At 46.3% G+C, this 22,506-nt stretch overlaps 2 protein-coding genes across 10 annotated transcripts in view; both read right to left on the bottom strand.

The window, feature by feature from the left end:
- The window catches only part of LOC137427207 (sulfotransferase 2B1), a 31,804-nt gene extending 29,337 nt beyond the window's left edge, over positions 1 to 2,467 (bottom strand). For 2 of the 5 annotated variants that reach the window (XM_078778584.1, XM_078778583.1), the window contains exons 1-4: positions 2,215 to 2,265; positions 2,019 to 2,108; positions 1,689 to 1,796; positions 1,400 to 1,583 (exon numbers count right to left, since the gene is read on the bottom strand). In XM_078778584.1, coding sequence (XP_078634710.1) covers positions 1,400 to 1,538 — 139 coding nt within the window. In that variant the 5' untranslated portion in view covers positions 1,539 to 1,583; positions 1,689 to 1,796; positions 2,019 to 2,108; positions 2,215 to 2,265. The other 3 variants (XM_068116480.2, XM_068116483.2, XM_068116479.2) reach the window with 3 other exon arrangements.
- Positions 2,468 to 17,199: 14,732 nt separating this feature from the next.
- The window catches only part of FRG1 (FSHD region gene 1), a 33,631-nt gene continuing 28,324 nt past the window's right edge, over positions 17,200 to 22,506 (bottom strand). For all 5 annotated transcript variants that reach the window (XM_078778590.1, XM_068116488.2, XM_078778588.1 and 2 more), the window contains exons 7-10: positions 19,281 to 19,385; positions 19,001 to 19,092; positions 18,762 to 18,872; positions 17,200 to 17,880 (exon numbers count right to left, since the gene is read on the bottom strand). In XM_078778590.1, coding sequence (XP_078634716.1) covers positions 17,841 to 17,880; positions 18,762 to 18,872; positions 19,001 to 19,092; positions 19,281 to 19,385 — 348 coding nt within the window. In that variant the 3' untranslated portion in view covers positions 17,200 to 17,840. The remainder of the gene's footprint in view (positions 17,881 to 18,761; positions 18,873 to 19,000; positions 19,093 to 19,280; positions 19,386 to 22,506) is intronic.

Here is a 22,506-nt window from a genome sequence, read left to right as displayed (position 1 = left end):
TCTAATGGTAGACTCGTGCAATTTGACATCAACAGTGGCAAGAGCTACCTGTACGTCCCGTGATAACATTCTGGGGTTCTTAGAGACTTCTTTCAGCATCTTGCGGTCTGCTCTCGGGCTGAACTTGCTGTGGCGGCCTGGCCTGAACAAGTTGGCAGTTGTTTGGAATCTTCTCCACTTGTAGATTATCTTCCGGACAGTCGAATGATTGATTTCAAATTGTTTGGAGATCTTTTTAAATCCCTTCCCAGACTCGTAGGCATCCATAACCTTCTTTCTGAAGGCCTCAGAGAGCTCTTTTGATCTCGGCATGGTGACGCCGCACACTTCAACAACAAAGAGCAAACCAAACTAAATGTCTGAGGTTTAAATAAGACAGGTTCCTCCAAGATCCTCTCTCACGATGTTCTAATCATTTGCACCTGCGCTGGTGCCCCTGATTGTAATTTTAGGTATTTGAAGTAGTGATAAATGTAGGGGTGTACTTACTTTTTCAACATCCGAAATTTGCATTTATGTTTATTTAAATTATACAATTGACTACAAAATGTAAATGTTTCATGATATTTGTTATATTATATCACCTTTATCTATCAATATTGTTGAAATGAAGATCAAATCGCTGTATGTTGAAATATGTTGAAAAAGTCAAAACTTTACAGGGGTGTACTTACTTTTTCACATGACTGTATATTATACTCATAAATATAGCAGGATATCTCAAAAAGTTGTGGACGGATGATTTTGATTAAATGCGATTTTGTATTGTGATTTTCTGGTCCACTCTGGGATACAAAACGTAAACTGTTCACCTGGCGGAAGTATGCTCTCCACTGAGTCCCGTTTTGTTTGTTGTTGTGCTGATATTGGTGGTAGCTGGTGAACATGTCAAATAATTATTAGGCTAAAACAAAAAACAAGGGTGATTAAATAATGAACGTAAACTGTATTTGTGATTTCACGTACACTGAAACTACACGAACACACGGTAATTTTGGAAGCCAGCCCGAGCTACAAATTATTTATATTAAGCCCCCCCCCACCCCCCTTCCCCCCAAATGGAGAAGTCAAATTATGCTAATGTGTGAGCCTGTGAGTTCTGGAACAAACTTTCATGGACGGTGGGATCAAAATAAACCTTTACTAAAGCGATTTCCCTCTCGGAGCAGAGAAGACTGAATCGAAGAGCATTAACCCTGGGCCTTGACAACTCGACAGTGACCTGCTGTCCTTAACCAAATTGAGAAGGTGTATTATCATGATACGAACCTTTTCTTTGTGCACCAATGATGACGATAATCCTATGGACAGGTACACACAATGAAGTCCTGAAATGGAGATTATTGTGACATCTAACAGTGATGTAACAGGGTCACAGGTATGAAAGCACTTTCCTCACCTGATTTTGGGAAGGTAACAATGTAAAGATCGTCATGTTGGACTGAGAAGTCCTCCAGTAACTCAAGGACCTCAATATTATGGTGTGTCCTGCTGAAAGGCACTCCTCGGAATTGAAAAGTCCTCGATTCGAAATCCATTGTTGCTGCTTCGTTGTTTTTCAAACAGATTCTGCAGCAGCAGAGCTGAGGGACAAAGTCCATAATATCGCAATCTCTCATTGTTTGTACTGTACCACAAGGTCAACACAGACAAAGCTTGACATCCACTCATCAGCTTCTTTTTCTTACCAATTCAAAACTTCCCAATGATTTATCATTGTCTGGTTGTTGTTTTTAACGCAATAATTCGACGAAACAAGGAATCTGGACGCAGGATTCCATTTATCCGAGCTGTGCCTGCAATAAATCAACACCGATTCAATCTACACAGTCTTCACTACTCTTCTTCACTCTCAGTCTATGTCCCCTGGTCCTTTCATTGTCTATTGTGCTGAAAATCTCTATTCATCCTATCTAATTCCTTCATTATCTTAAACATCTTGACCACATCCCCTCATAACGGCCTCCTTCCGAATGTATGAAGTTCCGTCTACTTCATCCGTTCCTCATACGTCATACCTGAGTCTTCGCCCGGACACAATCTGGTCACCTTGCGCTGAACCTCAAATATGGCAGCTTCATGTCCTTCACGAGTTGTGGTGACCAAAACTACACAAAATATCCGACACAAATTGCAAATAAATTCCTATACAATGTGAAACCACCTCTTTTAATTTATACCTGTACAAATACAACTTAAAATCCTCTGTTTTACCTGTGGGCACCTGGCTATGTCCTGTCTCCTCAATCCACACCTGTATATATGACCACGCCCAGATACTTCTCCTGCGCTCCAATCACCATCCCACCCCCTCCCCCACATATATGACCACGCCCAGAACCTTCTCCTGCGCTCCACCCTTCCCCCTCCCCTGTATATATGACCACGCCCCGATTATTCTATGTGAAAAGCGCCAAGTTTCCTTGTATCACGTGATCTTTATTTTTTCTTTCTTACCTTCCCAAACACCTTACTTACAGTTACATTCGTTTATGTTAAACCCCATCTATCAATCTTTTACCCAATCCAGTAAAACATTTACACTTTCCTGAATCTGATTTTAAATGATCAACTCGAAAGAATTTGAAAAATGCAAAGGGCGTTCGAGTCCGTTTGTTTTTGAACGTCTTCTTCTTCTTCGGCCAGCGCAAAATAACGAAAACAGTTTTTTTTTTAAACAAAATGAAAATTGATGATTTTATGCAACCTTGACCTTTATATCTAAAAAAACTAATCGGCTTGTAGCTTTTGATTGGTGAACCAACTCTGTGACCCAATATGCAAATTCTTTAATTTTCAGGTCAATCAGGTGAAAATTGATGATTTTATGTTCCGCTGACCTTTGACCTTTTGACAAAATAATGAATTTGCCTTCTCCGTATTATCATAACTAGGGCATGCCCGTACGTGGGTGCCCGTTCCTTGCCAAAAAAAAAAAATAACGCTACCCGTACGCTCTACCCCGCCCGTACGCCCGTACGCCCGTAAACAAAAAAAACAACGCTCTTCGCTTCCGCCCTTCGCTCTGACTGAATTGGGAGAAATAATGCGCATAAGAAATCGAGAAATTATTATTTTCTCCGGAAGAAATCGAATTACGAACCGTAATGGCGCACGCGCTCGGCTCGGCTCGCTCTCACATCGGCCACGCCTACGCAATAACGCGTTCTGTGATTGGCTGCCGGAAGTGCAGTCTTCACTGTCCGGAAGGTCGCAAATCGCAGTTACGATGAATCGCAAATTAGTTTTAATTAGTTTTAAAACATAGTTTAACGGCAACATAGTTTTCCAACGTGAAATAAATGAATACGCTCTCAAATGTGCCGTCCGAGGCAGAGTCTGTTCGCCACGTTCGGCACACGTGATAGCTCGCTGCTCTCTGATTGGTTGAATCGTTTTTTGGACATAGCTCGGTAACTACTTCTCCGATTAATATGAAACCTTGAAAAGGCACATCCTCGGGTCCCCAGCAATATACCTGGCAAGTTTCAAGTATATCGGACCCGTGGTTGTCGAGAAACAGCGGTCACAGACATACAGACATACAAACATACAAACATACAAACATACACACAGAGATTACTGGAATTATAGATAGATAAAGCTTTGTTGAGAAGTTGATGACAAAACTCAAATGGTAAAAAAAAAAGAAGTTACGGACCGGACACACACAGACACTCGCACATTGCGTCCCGACATTGTAGTTGTACTCAGGAACAAAAAGGAAACGACAACATTGATGATTGAGATATGAGTACCCAGCGATTTTGGACTAAACAACACAGAAATCAAGAAAATGACCAAATACCAGGACCTTGAAAATGAGATCAATAAATCTTGGAAGCTGAAGAGCATCAAAATGATACCAGTGAAGTGTGGTGCTGCGCACACAACTTGCTTGCCAAAGAGGTAGGCCACAACGCATTTGTTAAAACCAAAAGTCTTTATTTCGAAAGCTCGAACTGCAGAACTGGGCGGGCTCGAGCTTAGAGCCCGCATATATGTGCCGAGGCCACGCCTAGTTCCCGGGCGTGGCCGCTCGGTCGAAGGGCGGGGCATGTGCCATCGGTCCCCGCCTGGGCGCTCGCGCCACCCACTGGTGCGCGGAATTATTGCCCCATGTGCCCACCACACGCGCCCCCCCAGAATTCCCGCGCACCTGAAGGGTGAGTTTGCGGGGAAGCCGGATGACCCAGCCGAAACGCCCCCTGGCGATGGGTGCAGGGCTGGGGGGCAGCGGGCCGGCGGGGCTGGAGGGTGACGGGGGTCCGACCGCCGGGGGGCGGCCTCGACGCGGAGGCAGAGCTGCTGGCGGGGGTGCCAGGGGTCCGACCGCCAGGGGGCGGCCCCGACGCGGAGGCAGAGCTGCTGGCGGGGGGTGGTCCGGATCGAGGTGGGCCGGCTTGTGGCGTTCCACGGAAATGCGATCCGGGGCACCGCCGATGTCGACAGTGAAAAATTTGACCGGAACTCCAGCACGCGGAAGGGCCCGTCGTAAGGGGGCCGTAGCAGTGCCCGGTGGGCATCGTGCCGGATGAACACGTACTTTGCCATGCGAAGCTCCGGGGCGACGTGGGAAGGCGGGCAACCGTGGTGTGCCGTTGGCACAGGGGCGAACCTCCGGGCGGTCTCCTGAAGGGCGGAGCGCTGTTGCGCCACGGACCAAGGAGCCGTGGAGTCGGGGATAAATTCACCGGCACCCGCAGTGGTTGCCCGAAGACCAGCTCCGCCGAGGACGCGAGCAGGTCATCCTTGGGCGCCGTCCTGAGGCCCAGCAGGACCCAGGGGAGCCTGTCGACCCAGCCGCCGTCGCGGAGGCTGGCCCGGAGCACGGCCTTCATGAAGCGATGAAAGCGCTCGCTCAGGCCATTGGCCTGGGCGTGGTAGGCCGTGGTGTGGTGTAGCTTCACCCCGAGCCCTTGCGCCACCGCGGCCCAGAGCTCCGAGGTGAACTGGGGGCCGCGGTCGGACGAGATGTCCGAGGGGGCACTGAACCGGGCAACCTAAGTGGCGATAAAGGCTTGCGCCACCTCAGCCGCAGACGTCGCCGCCAATGGGACGGCCTCCGGCCACCGCGTGGTGCGGTCGACCATGGTGAGGAGGTGGGTGAATCCTCGCGAGGGGGGCAGAGGTCCCACCAAGTCGACATGCACGTGGTCGAACCGCCGCTCGGGCACCGTAAACGGGGCTAACGGTGCCTGGGTGTGGCGGTGGACCTTTGCGCGCTAGCACGCGAGGCACGTCCTGGCCCAGTCGCAGACGTCCTTCCTGAGGCCATGCCAGACGAACTTCGCCCCGAAGAGTTTCTGGGATGCCTTTGCGCCAGAGTGGGACAGGCCGTGGATGGCGGCGAACACTGGGGGCTGCCAGCCAATGGGCACGATGGGGCGAGGCCGGCCGATGGAGACGTCGCATAGGAGGGCCGTGCCCGCGGCGTCGAACGGCACCTCGGTGACGCGGAGGCCCGTGACGGCGGTCCGCAAGGCCTGGACGCCGGGGTCGGCGGTCTGGGCCTCCGCCATCCGGGCATCGTCGACCCCGAGGTGGACCGCGTGCACGACGGACCGGGAAAGGCAATCCGCCACCGGGTTGTCCTTACCCGCCACGTGACGGATATCCGTCGTGTACTCGGAGACGGCAGAGAGGTGGCGCTGCTGCCGTGCCGACCATGGCTCGGCGACCTTGACCATCGCGAACACAAGGGGCTTGTGGTCAACGAAGGCCGTGAACGGGCGGCCCTCCAGCAGATGGTGGAAGTGTCGGACCGCCAGGTGGAGCCCGAGCAACTCGCGGTCGAAGGTGCTGTACCGGCGTTCGTGCGGGCGAAGCTGCCGGCTGAAAAACGCCAGCGGTTGCCAAGCACCACGCACCCATTGCTCGTGCACCGCGCCCACTGCGTAGTCCGACGCGTCGGTGGTGAGGGCGATCGGTGCATCGGGCGCCGGGTGCGCCAGCATGGTGGCGTCGGCCAGAGCCAGCTTTGCGCCCGCGAACGCCGCGGCCATCGGCTCCGACCATGCGATGTCACCTTTGCCCGGCTTGCCCCGAAGGGCCTCGTGGAAGAGGCGGAGGAGCTGAGCGACGCGGGGCACGAAGCGGTGGTAAAAGTTTACCATGCCCAGGAACTCCTGGAGCCCCTTGATCGTGCGGGGCCGCGGGAAATCCCTGACCGCCTCCACCTTGGCCGGTAAAGGGACGGCCCCGTGCTCGGTGATGCGGTGCCCCAAGAAGTCGATGGTGGCGACGCCGAAACGGCACTTGGCGGTTGATGATTAATTAGGCCATGCTGGCCCAGGCGTTCGAAAAGCGTGCGGAGGTGGAGCAGGTGCTCCTCCCGGGACGCGCTCGCGACTAGGATGTCGTCCAGGTAGACAAACAGGAAAGGTAAGTCACGCAAGACGCTATCCATAAGCCGCTGGAACGCCTGAGCCGCATTCTTCAACCCGAAGAGGCCGAAAGGGGTGATGACGGCCATCTTCGGGACGTCGTCCGGTTGGACGGGGCCCTGATGGTAGCCCCGGATGAGGTCCACCTTAGAAAACACGGTCGTGTTGGCCAACCGGGCGGAAAAGTCCTGAATGTGTGGGACCGGGTAGCGGTCGGGGGTGGTGGCACCGTTGAGCCGGCGGTAGTCCCCGCACGGCCGCCACCCCCCGCCGGGCTTCGGCACGATGTGCAGCGGAGAAGCCCAAGCGCTGTTGGAGCGCCGCACGATCCCCAGCCGCTCCAGCGTGGCGAACTCCGCTTTCGCCACCGCGAGCTTCGTGGGTTCGAGTCGGCGTGCCCGGGCATAGACCGGCGACCCGACCGTGGGGATGTGGTGCTCCACCCCGTGTTTAACGGCCACCGATGAGAAGGTGGGCCGCGTGAGGGCCGGGAAACTGGCGAGGAGGCGGGTAAAGTCGTCCGCTGCCGGAAGCGTGCAAACTAAACTCGCCGGGACGAAACCTTCCAGCAAGCCGCTTGGCAAGCCGCTCGGTGAGCCGCTCAGTGAGCCGCTCAGTGAGCCGCTCAGTGAGCCGCTCAGCGAACAAGCGAGCGAGTTAAAGGTTTCGGCCTGGACGAGCCGTCTGCGCTTCACGTCGACCAACAACCCATTCGCACATAGGAAGTCCGCACCAAGCAATGCCATTGGCATGCTGGCGGTCACGAACGACCATTGAAAACACTGCCCTCCGAACCGCAGGGAGAGGCAGCGCTTCCCAAATGTGCGGATGGGTGTAACATTGGCGGCAAGCAATGTGGGGCCCCGGCCCGCGGTTCGCTTGTCGGACGTGGAGGCGGGGATGACGCTTACCTGCGCTCCTGTATCGCAGAGGAAACGGCGCCCGGACAAGGTGTCCGTAATGAATAGGAGGCTGCCGGAATGGCCGACGCTCAGGGCCGCTAATGAGCGCCGGCCTGGTCGTTTCCCGACTTGTGAAAAGAGCATGGCGGGCAACACATCCTAGCCTTGTGGCCGAACCTGGCGTGTAAATAGCACCAGGCTTGCGGCGGCGGGGGCGGCGGCGGTGGTGGTGGGCGGGGCGCGGCAGCGGCCACGAGGGACGCTGTGGCCTCTGCCCTGGGATCCACGATGGCAGCACCATAACTCGACCGCGTGTCGCAAGCCGCGAAAAACTTGTCGGCCTCGACGGCCAGGGCACGGGGTTCCTTTATTTCGGAACCGGCTAGCGCGAGGCGTACCTGTAGAGGTAGCTGGCGTAGGAAAAGCGCCCGGAATAAGAAATCCGGGGCTTGCCCACCCAGCAGCGACAGCATAAAATCCATCAGCACGGATGGTCGTGTCGCCGAGTTCGGGAAGGTCCAGGAGGCGGTCGGCCCGTTCGATCTCCGTGAGGCTGAACATGGCGATGAGGAGACGTTTGAGCGCCCCGTACTTGTGGTCGACCGGCGGGTGCCACAGGATGGACACGACTCTGGCGGCAGTGCCGGGCCCGAGGGCGGCGACCACGTGGTAGTAACGGGTCTCGTCCGCCGTTATGCCTCGAAGCTGAAATTGCGCTTCGGCCTGCACGAACCACACATCGGCCTGTGCTTCCCAAAACTCTGGGAGTTTTACTGTGACGGCGTTATTGGCCATGGCGCGTTCGGTGGTCAGCAACGGCTGAACCAATCGGGGTCACCAGTGAAGTGTGGTGCTGTGCACACAACTTGCTTGCCAAAGAGGTAGGCCACAACGCGTTTGTTAAAACCAAAAGAGTCTTTATTACGAAAGCTCGAACTGCAGCATTGGGCGGGCTCGAGCTTAGACCCCGCATATATGTGCCGAGGCCACGCCTAGTCCCCGGGCGTGGCCGCTTGGTCGAAGGGCGGGGCATGTGCCATTGGTCCCCGCCTGGGCGCTCGCGCCACCCACTGGTGCGCGGAATTATTGCCCCATGTGCCCGCCACACCAGTGATAATTGGAGCAACAGGATTGATGAAGAAGAACCTCACAAATTTAAAAACCATCCCGGGAATATTACCACAAATGAATTACAACTGGAGGAAATCAGGGGTTCGGTGATGATCCTGAAAAGAGAACTTGGAACAAAACTCTGAAAAAGTTTAACAGTTTGGGCCATGAACCGTGATCCCTTAATGAAGAGGAGGATCTTTTGGGTCCTGGGAGGACTCCGTTCTACCACCTGAAAACTGCAAATGGAGATAACCAACAACACACAAACACACACAGAGACACACACAAACACACACACATACAAACACACACACATACAAACACACACACATACAAACACACACACACACACAAACACACACACACGACAAAACCCCGTCTCCTGCTATGCAAGGGTTAATAATAATGGTCCGAGTACTGATCCCTGAGGTTTCCATTACTTCCATCCTCCCAGGTAGACATCTTCCTAATCACAACCACTCTTTGCTTCCTATCACTAATCCAGTGACAATCCAGTGACAATCCATAACAATGTGTGTGCAAGGATTCTGTTTAGAGTTGGAGTTCAGGGGGGGGGGGGGGGGGGGGAAGAGTAAGGATGTTGGATTTCAGGAAAGCACACCTTGAAGGTATGAGGAGTGGATAAACGTTATGTTAACAGAGCAGATAAACGTGTAAACGTTACGTTAACAGAGCAGATAAACATGATGTTAACATAGCAGATAAGCCTGATGTTAACAGAGCAGAGAAGCCTGATAACAGAACAGATAAACATGATGTTAACAGAGCAGATAAACATGATAACAGAGCAGATAAACATGATGTTAATACAGCAGATAAACATGATAACAGAGCAGATAAACATGATGATAACAGAGCAGATAAACATGATGATAACAGAGCAGATAAACATGATGATAACAGAGCAGATAAACATAACAGAGCAGATAAACATGATGATAACAGAGTAGATAAACATGATGTTAATAGAGCAGATAAACATGTTAATAGAGCAGATAAACATGATGTTAATAGAGCAGATAAACATGATGTTAATAGAGCAGATAAACATGATGATAACAGAGCAGATAAACATGATGATAACAGAGCAGATAAACATAACAGAGCAGATAAACATAACAGAGCAGATAAACATGATGATAACAGAGTAGATAAACATGATGTTAATAGAGCAGATAAACATGATAACAGAGCAGATAAACGTGATGTTAATAGAGCAGATAAACGTGATGATAACAGAGTAGATAAACATGATAACAGAGCAGATATACATAATGATAACAGAGCAGATATACATAATGATAACAGAGCAGATAAACATGATGATAACAGAGCAGATAAACATGATGATAACAGAGCAGATAAACATGATTATAACAGAGCAGATAAACATGATAACAGAGCAGATAAACATGATAACAGAGTAGATAAACATGATGTTAATAGAGCAGATAAACATGATGTTAACAGAGCAGATAAACATGTTAACAGAGCAGATAAACGTGATGATAACAGAGTAGATAAACGTGATGATAACAGAGCAGATAAACGTGATGATAACAGAGTAGATAAACGTGATGTTAATAGAGCAGATAAACATGATGTTAACAGAGCAGATAAACATGATGTTAACAGAGCAGATAAACATGATGATAACAGAGCAGATAAATGTGATGATAACAGAGTAGATAAACATGATAACAGAGCAGATAAACATGATGATAACAGAGCAGATAAACATGATGATAACAGAGCAGATAAACATGATGTTAACAGAGCAGATAAACATGATGATAACAGAGCAGATAAACGTGATGATAACAGAGTAGATAAACATGATGTTAATAGAGCAGATAAACATGATGTTAACAGAGCAGATAAACATGATGATAACAGAGCAGATAAACGTGATGATAACAGAGTAGATAAACATGATGATAACAGAGCAGATAAACATGATGATAACAGAGCAGATAAACATGATGTTAATAGAGCAGATAAACATGATGATAACAGAGAAGATAAACATGATGATAACAGAGCAGATAAACATGATGTTAATAGAGCAGATAAACGTGATGTTAATAGAGCAGATAAACATGATGATAACAGAGTAGATAAACATGATAACAGAGTAGATAAACATGATGATAACAGAGTAGATAAACATGATGATAACAGAGCAGATAAACATGATGTTAATAGAGCAGATAAACATGATAACAGAGTAGATAAACATGATGATAACAGAGAAGATAAACATGATGATAACAGAGCAGATAAACATGATGATAACAGAGGAGATAAACATGATAACAGAGCAGATAAACATGATGTTAATAGAGCAGATAAACATGATAACAGAGCAGATAAACATGATGATAACAGAGTAGATAAACATGATGATAACAGAGTAGATAAACATGATGATAACAGAGTAGATAAACATGATGATAACAGAGCAGATAAACATGATGATAACAGAGAAGATAAACATGATGATAACAGAGAAGATAAACATGATGTTAATAGAGCAGATAAACATGATGTTAATAGAGTAGATAAACATGATGTTAACAGAGCAGATAAACATGATGATAACAGAGCAGATAAACATGATGTTAACATAGCAGATAAACATGATGATAACAGAGTAGATAAACATGATGATAACAGAGCAGATAAACATGATGATAACAGAGTAGAAAAACATGATGATAACAGAGCAGATAAACATGATGTTAACACAGCAGATAAACATGATGATAACAGAGCAGATAAACATGATAACAGAGTAGATAAACATGATGATAACAGAGTAGATAAACATTATGATAACAGAGTAGATAAACATGATGATAACAGAGCAGATAAACATGATGATAACAGAGTAGATAAACATGATGATAACAGAGAAGATAAACATGATGTTAATAGAGCAGATAAACATGATAACAGAGAAGATAAACATGATGATAACAGAGTAGATAAACATGATGATAACAGAGCAGATAAACATGATGTTAATAGAGTAGATAAACATGATGATAACAGAGTAGATAAGCATGATGATAACAGAGTAGATAAACATGATGATAACAGAGCAGATAAACATGATAACAGAGCAGATAAACATGATGTTAATAGAGCAGATAAACATGATAACAGAGCAGATAAACATGATGATAACAGAGCAGATAAACATGATGATAACAGAGTAGATAAACATGATGATAACAGAGTAGATAAACATGATGATAACAGAGCAGATAAACATGATGATAACAGAGAAGATAAACATGATGATAACAGAGTAGACAAACATGATGTTAATAGAGTAGATAAACATGATGATAATAGAGCAGATAAACATGATGATAACAGAGCAGATAAACATGATGATAACAGAGTAGATAAACATGATAACAGAGCAGATAAACATGATAACAGAGTAGAAAAACATGATAACAGAGCAGATAAACATGATGTTAATAGAGTAGATAAACATGATGATAACAGAGCAGATAAATGTGATGTTAACAGAGCAGATAAACATGATGTTAACAGAGCAGATAAACATGATAACAGAGCAGATAAACATGATGATAACAGAGTAGATAAACATGATGATAACAGAGCAGATAAACATGATGATAACAGAGAAGATAAACATGTTAATCGAGTAGATAAACATGATGATAACAGAGAAGATAAACATGATGTTAATAGAGCAGATAAACGTGATGATAACAGAGTAGATAAACATGATGATAACAGAGTAGATAAACATGATGATAACAGAGTAGATAAACATGATGATAACAGAGCAGATAAACATGATGTTAATAGAGCAGATAAACATGATGATAACAGAGAAGATAAACATGATGATAACAGAGTGGATAAACATGATGTTAATAGAGCGGATAAACGTGATGTTAATAGAGCGGATAAACGTGATGTTAATAGAGCAGATAAACGTGATGTTAATAGAGCAGATAAACGTGATGTTAATAGAGCAGATAAACATGATGATAACAGAGCAGATAAACATGATGATAACAGAGTAGATAAACATGATAACAGAGTAGATAAACATGATGATAACAGAGTAGATAAACATGATGATAACAGAGCAGATAAACATGATGTTAATAGAGCAGATAAACATGATAACAGAGTAGATAAACATGATGATAACAGAGAAGATAAACATGATGATAACAGAGCAGATAAACATGATGATAACAGAGGAGATAAAAACATGATAACAGAGCAGATAAACATGATGTTAATAGAGCAGATAAACATGATAACAGAGCAGATAAACATGATGATAACAGAGTAGATAAACATGATGATAACAGAGTAGATAAACATGATGATAACAGAGTAGATAAACATGATGATAACAGAGTAGATAAACATGATGATAACAGAGCAGATAAACATGATGATAACAGAGAAGATAAACATGATGATAACAGAGAAGATAAACATGATGATAACAGAGTAGATAAACATGTTAACAGAGTAGATAAACATGATGTTAACAGAGCAGATAAACATGATGTTAACAGAGCAGATAAACGTGATGTTAATAGAGCAGATAAACGTGATGTTAACAGAGCAGATAAACATGATGTTAAAAGAGCAGATAAACATGATGTTAACAGAGCAGGTAAACGTGATGTTAATAGAGCAGATAAACATGATGTTAAAGAGCAGATAAACATGATGATAAAAGAGCAGATAAACATGATGTTAATAGAGCAGATAAACGTGATGTTAATAGAGCAAATAAACATGATGTTAACAGAGCAGATAAACATGATGTTAAAAGAGCAGATAACCGTGATGTTAACAGAGCAGATAAACATGATGTTAACAGAGCAGATAAACATGATGTTAACAGACCAGATAAACATGATGTTAACAGATCGGATAAACATGATGTTAACAGAGCAGATAAACGTGATGTTAACAGAGCAGATAAACGTGATGTTAATAGAGCAGATAAACGTGATGTTAAAAGAGCAGATAAACATGATGTTAACAGAGCAGGTAAACATGATGTTAATAGAGCAGATAAACATGATGTTAAAAGAGCAGATAAACATGATGTTAAAAGAGCAGATAAACATGATGTTAACAGAGCAGATAAACGTGATGTGAACAGAGCAGATAAACGTGATGTGAACAGAACAGATAAACATGATGTTAATAGAGCAGATAAACGTGATGTTAACAGAGCAGATAAACATGATGTGAACAGAACAGATAAACGTGATGTGAACAGAGCAGATAAACGTGATGTTAACAGAGCAGATAAACGTGATGTTAACAGAGCAAATAAACATGATGTTAACAGAGCAAATAAACATGATGTTAACAGAGCAAATAAACATGATGTTAACAGAGCAGATAAACATTATGTTAAAAGAGCAGATAAACGTGATGTTAACAGAGAAAATAAACATGATGTTAACAGAGCAGATAAACGTGATGTTAAAAGAGCAGATAAACGTGATGTTAACAGAGCAGATAAACATGATGTTAATAGAGCAGATAAACATGATGATAACAGAGCAGATAAACATGATGTTAATAGAGCAGATAAACATGATAACAGAGCAGATAAACATGATGATAACAGAGCAGATAAACATGATAACAGAGCAGATAAACATGATGATAACAGAGCAGATAAACATGATAACAGAGCAGATAAACATGATGTTAATAGAGCAGATAAACATGATGTTAATAGAGCAGATAAACGTGATGTTAACAGAGAAAATAAACATGATGTTAACAGAGCAGATAAACGTGATGTGAACAGAGCAGATAAACGTGATGTTAACAGAGCAGATAAACGTGATGTTAACAGAGCAAATAAACATGATGTTAACAGAGCAAATAAACATGATGTTAACAGAGCAAATAAACATGATGTTAACAGAGCAGATAAACATTATGTTAAAAGAGCAGATAAACGTGATGTTAACAGAGAAAATAAACATGATGTTAACAGAGCAGATAAACGTGATGTTAAAAGAGCAGATAAACGTGATGTTAACAGAGCAGATAAACATGATGTTAATGGAGCAGATAAACATGATGATAACAGAGCAGATAAACATGATGTTAATAGAGCAGATAAACATGATAACAGAGCAGATAAACATGATGTTAATAGAGCAGATAAACATGATAACAGAGCAGATAAACATGATGATAACAGAGCAGATAAACATGATAACAGAGCAGATAAACATGATGATAACAGAGCAGATAAACATGATAACAGAGCAGATAAACATGATGTTAATAGAGCAGATAAACATGATGTTAATAGAGCAGATAAACGTGATGTTAACAGAGCAGATAAACGTGATGTTAACAGAGCAGATAAACATGATGATAACAGAGTGGATAAACATGATGTTAATAGAGCAGATAAACATGATGATAAAAGAGCAGATAAACATGATGATAACAGAGCAGATAAACACGATGTTAATCGAGCAGATAAACATGATGATAACAGAGCAGATAAACATGATGATAAAAGAGCAGATAAACATGATGTTAATAGAGCAGATAAATGTGATGTTAATAGAGCAAATAAACATGATGTTAACAGAGCAGATAAACATGATGTTAAAAGAGCAGATAAACGTGATGTTAACAGAGCAGATAAACATGATGTTAACAGAGCAGATAAACGATGTTAACAGAGCAGATAAACATGATGTTAACAGATCATATAAACATGATGTTAACAGAGCAGATAAACGTGATGTTAACAGAGCAGATAAACGTGATGTTAACAGAGCAGATAAACGTGATGTTAACAGAGCAGATAAACGTGATGTTAACAGAGCAGATAAACGTGATGTTAACAGAGCAGATAAACGTGATGATAACATAGCAGATAAACGTGTTGTTAACAGAGCAGATAAACATGATGTTAACAGAACAGATAAACATGATGTTAACAGAGCAGATAAACGTGATGTTAATAGAGCAGATAAACGTGATGTTAAAAGAGCAGATAAACGTGATGTTAACAGAGCAGTTAAACATGATGTTAACAGAGCAGATAAACATGATGTAAACAGAGCAGATAAACATGATGTTAACAGAGCAGGTAAACGTGATGTTAATAGAGCAGATAAACATGATGTTAAAAGAGCAGATAAACATGATGTTAAAAGAGCAGATAAACATGATGTTAACAGAGCAGATAAACATGATGTTAAAAGAGCAGATAAACATGATGTTAAAAGAGCAGATAAACATGATGTTAAAAGAGCAGATAAACATCATGTTAACAGAGCAGATAAACATGATGTTAACAGAGCAGATAAAAATGATGTTAACAGAGCAGATAAAAGTGATGTTAACAGAGCAGATAAACGTGATGTTAACAGAGCAGATAAACATGATGTTAAAAGAGCAGATAAACATGATGTTAACAGAGCAGGTAAACGTGATGTTAATAGAGCAGATAAACATGATGTTAAAAGAGCAGATAAACTTGATGTTAAAAGAGCAGATAAACATGATGTTAACAGAGCAGATAAAAATGATGTTAACAGAGCAGATAAACATGATGTTAACAGAGCAGATAAAAATGATGTTAACAGAGCAGATAAAAGTGATGTTAATAGAGCAGATAAACGTGATGTTAACAGAGCAGATAAACATGATGTTAAAAGAGCAGATAAACATGATGTTAAAAGAGCAGATAAACATGATGTTAAAAGAGCAGATAAACATGATGTTAACAGAGCAGATAAACGTGATGTGAACAGAGCAGATAAAAATGATGTTAACAGAGCAGATAAAAGTGATGTTAATAGAGCAGATAAACGTGATGTTAAGAGCAGATAAACTATGTTAACAGAGCAGATAAACGCGATGTTAACAGAGCAGATAAACGTGATGTTCATAGAGCAGATAAACGTGATGTTAACAGAGCAGATAAACGTGATAACAGAGGAAGCAGATGTGCCACTGATGCCATGATCTCTGTCGGTTATGGCAGGAATTTGTACTTTGTTCAGTGTGCCAGCGATAACTCACCTTTGTAAACGAATGCTAGCAGACAGGACATCCATTTAACGTCCATCCGAGGGACGGCACAAACATTGATGAATCACCCCACCTGTGCAACACCGGCATGACAGTTTATACCTGGATCGAGATTCAAACACAGATTGGACAGTTTCAAGGCGAGTGTGTGTACCTCTAGGTCATCCTGTCAGCCCAAGGAAGATCGGTTGCAGACAGGGGACAAAAGCGTGCCGTACTTCCTGGAATAATTGGCCACAAGAAGGTGCCAGTTCGGTTCGGGGTCTGGAAGAGTGCAAATATTTCCTCTCTTGATGCTCATCATTTGGAGAAGAGAGCAAAGAGCATGGATATACCCCATGGGGTGGCATCCGGTGGGGATGGAGGTTTCTCCTCGATTACCCTCGTCACCGAGTGAGTGCGGAGAAATAAAACAACACTAAAAAAAATGGCGTCGCTGGTCTCGAGAGCCCCTTCCCCTACCTCTGTCCCTCTTCCAATGTCAGCTGCAATGTTTATCTGAAGTCAAGTCTGGTGTTGTCTGAACGTTTGTGCATGATTTATGCTGCAGCTCCAACACGGGCGTTGGACCCTGTGGAAGAAAAAAGAAGAAGATCGACTCGTACTTAGTCTCAGTTCTCTTTTTGTCAACGTAATCCTGAAATGGGAATACATACGAATGAACAAAAAAAAAGGAATACAACGAACATCAAATTATTTTATTGTGAAACAAGAACAATGGGGAAAATTAAAAAATAGGGGCAATACCCCTGGGCGCTCACCTGGTTGAATAAAGCAGTTTACTTCACCGCCTAAAGGTATTTTAAACAGTATCACGGTATTTTAAAACCAATTTCAATGGTTGCTTGGAGACAGGGCAGCATGTACAATCATGCTGTCGTCATAATAAGAGTTTAAACAAACAAAAAATACCGATTTTGGGGGGCAGGTGGATATACTCTGTAAATGAACATTTCAAACACGTAATGTCAGGTCATATCGATTTCAGTATCCGATACAACACAATAACTCCCAACAAAACCCCACAACTAAAGGTTTGGTTTTACAATCGGAGGAACGCGCTGCGTGCAAGTCGCCCGTGAGCACAGAATGCTTATCGGGTGATGGTTTGATTTGCTAATTCACCTTTCTTTGGCCCATCGTGGTAAATACGTAATTAAGTAATTGATACTCTCAGTGCCAGAAAGTGTACACTTTGACCCCTGACACGTTTCCAGAGGAAAACTCGATGATGAAAAGCCATAGAATACAAGATACAGATTGGGAAATCAAATTGAGCTAAAAACCAACCGATAGATTCCACCTCCATCTTCATCGGTCAGATCTTGCAGTATCTGTCAGATTTCATTTTGGAACGCCTGGAAAAGAACACAGCAGCCAATCAGCCCAGAGGTCTTCCACCCTTTGTTCTGATATCAATGTATTCGCTGCACAGTGCACACCAAACCAAACAGAATCACACAATCACAAACTCATCACAAATACACTAAACCTCCTCTACACGAAACTGATTGGTAACATACTCATGTGCTGCCATGCCCAAATACTGCTGCCAGCCCACATACAGTGGCCCCGCCCACATACTGCTGGCACGCCCACATACTGCTGGCACGCCCACATACTGCTGCCACGCCCACATACTGCTGCCACGCCCACATACAGCTGCCACGCCCACATACATAATGCTGCCCCGCCCAAATACTGTTGCCCCGCCCACATCCAGCTGCCACGCCCACATACAGCGGCCACGCCCACATACAGCGGCCACGGCCCACATACAGCGGCCACGGCCCACATACAGCGGCCACGGCCCACATACAGTGGCCCCGCCCACATACAGCGGCCCCGCCCACATACAGCGGCCCCGTCCACATACAGCGGCCCCGTCCACATACAGCGGCCCCGCCCACATACTGCTGCCACGCCCACATACTGCTGCCACGCCCAAATACTGCTGCCACGCCCATATACAAACTGCTGCCATACCCACACTGCTGCCACGCCCACATACTGCTGCCACGCCCACATACATACAGCTGCCACACCCACAAACATACTGCTGCCACACCCACAAACATACTGCTGCCACACCCACATACATACTGCTGCGCCACCCACATACTGCATTTCCGCCCACATACTGCTGCCCCACCCAAATACTGTTGCCACGCCCACATACTGCATTCCCGCCCACATACTGCTGCCCCACCCACATACTGCTTCCACACTCAGTGCTGACCTGTCCAGCAGCACCTCATGTAGGCTTCCCTCAGTACGAGCACGTTTAATCTCCTTATGGTGTCCCTTGTTCAAGCGCAGACGACGATCTTGGAAGCTCTGAAACTTTCGCCTGAGACAGTGAAGTTTACAAAAGTTATTTAATTGCCATTGTGGCTGGCCCAGGTGAGAAGGAAAGGGGAGGGGTATTTGATCAGGTGAACATAAAGTACCCAGCAGTGCAGGATTAACCAAACATACACATAATTCAGTTCACACTGAGACACGCTCCCTCGGTCTTCATCTGCAAGTCCATCCTTGGGTTTGTGAAAGATCTCCGCACTCGATCGGATCTGTGGTACAGTACACGACCTTTACAAACGTACATGGTGACGTCAGAGAAAAACGCAATTGCTGTTTTTGGGGAATACGAAAGAATTGGATAATATTCGTTTTCAAATAAGATGAGAAGTAGAAAAAGCATAAAAGATTAATTGAAGAGCCAAGGAAAGGTTAGGATTAGAGTTCGGAACACGGTAACCTTTATGATCTCGTCCTCCTTTGCAGTTTTGCTTCTGGCCACGATATCCTCCTCCTCGTTGCAGGACACGAAGCAGCCGTTGGAAGCCAGCAATGCCAGCTTTCCCTAAATGGGCGACAGCAGAAACAATTAAGACACGACGTTCACACACTCGAGCACAACCACCTCGAGGATAGAATAGCAGCACGGCCGAGCACAACCACCTCGGGGATAGAATAGCAGCACGGCCGAGCACAACCACCTCGGGGATAGAATAGCAGCACGGCCGAGCACAACCACCTCGAGGATGGAATAGCAGCACGGCCGAGCGCAACCACCTCGGGGATAGAATAGCAGCACGGCCGAGCACAACCACCTCGAGGATGGAATAGCAGCACGGCCGAGCACAACCACCTCGAGGATGGAATAGCAGCACGGCCGAGCGCAACCACCTCGGGGATAGAATAGCAGCACGGCCGAGCACAACCACCTCGGGGATAGAATAGCAGCACGGCCGAGCACAACCACCTCGAGGATGGAATAGCAGCACGGCCGAGCGCAACCACCTCGGGGATAGAATAGCAGCACGGCCGAGCACAACCACCTCGAGGATGGAATAGCAGCACGGCCGAGCGCAACCACCTCGAGGATGGAATAGCAGCACGGCCGAGCACAACCACCTCGAGGATGGAATAGCAGCACGGCCGAGCGCAACCACCTCGAGGATAGAATAGCAGCACGGCCGAGCACAACCACCTCGAGGATAGAATAGCAGCACGGCCGAGCGCAACCACCTCGAGGATAGAATAGCAGCACGGCCGAGCACAACCACCTCGAGGATGGAATAGCAGCACGGCCGAGCACAACCACCTCGAGGATAGAATAGCAGCACGGCCGAGCACAACCACCTCGAGGATAGAATAGCAGCACGGCCGAGCGCAACCACCTCGAGGATAGAATAGCAGCACGGTCGAGCACAACCACCTCGGGGATAGAATAGCAGCACGGCCGAGCACAACCACCTCGGGGATAGAATAGCAGCACGGCCGAGCACAACCACCTCGAGGATGGAATAGCAGCACGGCCGAGCACAACCACCTCGAGGATAGAATAGCAGCACGACCGAGCACAACCACCTCGAGGATGGAATAGCAGCACGGCCGAGCACAACCACCTCGAGGATAGAATAGCAGCACGGCCGAGCACAACCACCTCGGGGATAGAATAGCAGCACGGCCGAGCACAACCACCTCGAGGATGGAATAGCAGCACGGCCGAGCACAACCACCTCGAGGATAGAATAGCAGCACGGCCGAGCACAACCACCTCGGGGATAGAATAGCAGCACGGCCGAGCACAACCACCTCGAGGATAGAATAGCAGCACGGCCGAGCACAACCACCTCGAGGATGGAATAGCAGCACGGCCGAGCGCAACCACCTCGGGGATAGAATAGCAGCACGGCCGAGCACAACCACCTCGAGGATGGAATAGCAGCACGGCCGAGCACAACCACCTCGAGGATAGAATAGCAGCACGGCCGAGCGCAACCACCTCGGGGATAGAATAGCAGCACGGCCGAGCACAACCACCTCGAGGATGGAATAGCAGCACGGCCGAGCACAACCACCTCGAGGATGGAATAGCAGCACGGCCGAGCGCAACCACCTCGAGGATGGAATAGCAGCACGGCCGAGCACAACCACCTCGAGGATAGAATAGCAGCACGGCCGAGCACAACCACCTCGAGGATGGAATAGCAGCACGGCCGAGCACAACCACCTCGAGGATAGAATAGCAGCTCGGCCGAGCACAACCACCTCGAGGATAGAATAGCAGCACGGCCGAGCACAACCACCTCGAGGATAGAATAGCAGCACGGCCGAGCACAACCACCTCGAGGATAGAATAGCAGCACGGCCGAGCACAACCACCTCGAGGATAGAATAGCAGCACGGCCGAGCACAACCACCTCGAGGATAGAATAGCAGCACGGCCGAGCACAACCACCTCGAGGATAGAATAGCAGCACGGCCGAGCACAACCACCTCGAGGATAGAATAGCAGCACGGCCGAGCACAACCACCTCGAGGATAGAATAGCAGCACGGCCGAGCACAACCACCTCGAGGAAGGAATAGCAGCTCGGCCGAGCACAACCACCTCGAGGATGGAATAGCAGCACGGCCGAGCACAACCACCTCGAGGTTGGAATAGCAGCAAGGCCGAGCGCAACCACCTCGAGGATAGAATAGCAGCACGGCCGAGCACAACCACCTCGAGGATAGAATAGCAGCATGGCGGAGCACAACCACCTCGATGATAGAATAGCAGCACGGCCGAGCGCAACCACCTCGAGGATAGAATAGCAGCACGGCCGAGCACAACCACCTCGAGGCTGGAATAGCAGCACGGCCGAGCACAACCACCTCGAGGATGGAATAGCAGCACGGCCGAGCACAACCACCTCGAGGATGGAATAGCAGCACGGCCGAGCGCAACCACCTCGAGGATAGAATAGCAGCACGGCCGAGCACAACCACCTCGAGGATGGAATAGCAGCACGGCCGAGCACAACCACCTCGAGGATAGAATAGTAGCACGGCCGAGCACAACCACCTCGAGGATAGAATAGTAGCACGGCCTCGGAGGCTGATCCGGCGCATTTCACACAACTTGGAAGCTTCGACAATCTGAATTCGCATATCAAAGGTGGAGCTCAACAAATGGACTCCAATCAGTGAAACGAATAATCAACGGATAGCTGCGCCCTGTGTACATTGCATTGTTAGCCACGCTGTTTCAGGTCGATTTGTTCGTCGTTTTATGAACAGTGCAATACTGGAACTTCAATTACTGCACTGACCAATGCAAAGCAGAGTTGTTGTTTTTTCTTTTATACGAAGTTGTGTCTCGTGGCAGAGCTAGAACACAGAATAGGCCAGAACGTAACAGAAGAAGAACATCGTGGAAAGGGGGGAAACATACCAACTTCCGTGGAGAGGGACACAGCAGAGAGACCTTGGAGGGAAAATGGGATCAATGGGAGAGTGAGGAGAACACAGGGAGTCAACAAGCTGTGGATACAAGCTCAATCACAACAACAATAGGAAGGGAAACCCAGGGATGAAACAGAAATGGAACAAATAAGAAAACGAATATTTTTTAAAAGAGAGTGAAATAACCAGGAAAGGAGGGGATGCGCTTGCTGAGGGGGAATGAGAGTAGAAAAGACCATGAGTATGGAT

The sequence above is a fragment of the Myxine glutinosa genome, chromosome 5 (assembly GCF_964187855.1).
Source record: "Myxine glutinosa chromosome 5, kmMyxGlut1.1, whole genome shotgun sequence".
Classification (NCBI taxonomy): Eukaryota; Metazoa; Chordata; class Myxini; order Myxiniformes; family Myxinidae; genus Myxine; species Myxine glutinosa.
This window is presented reverse-complemented; position numbering and strand designations above follow the sequence as displayed.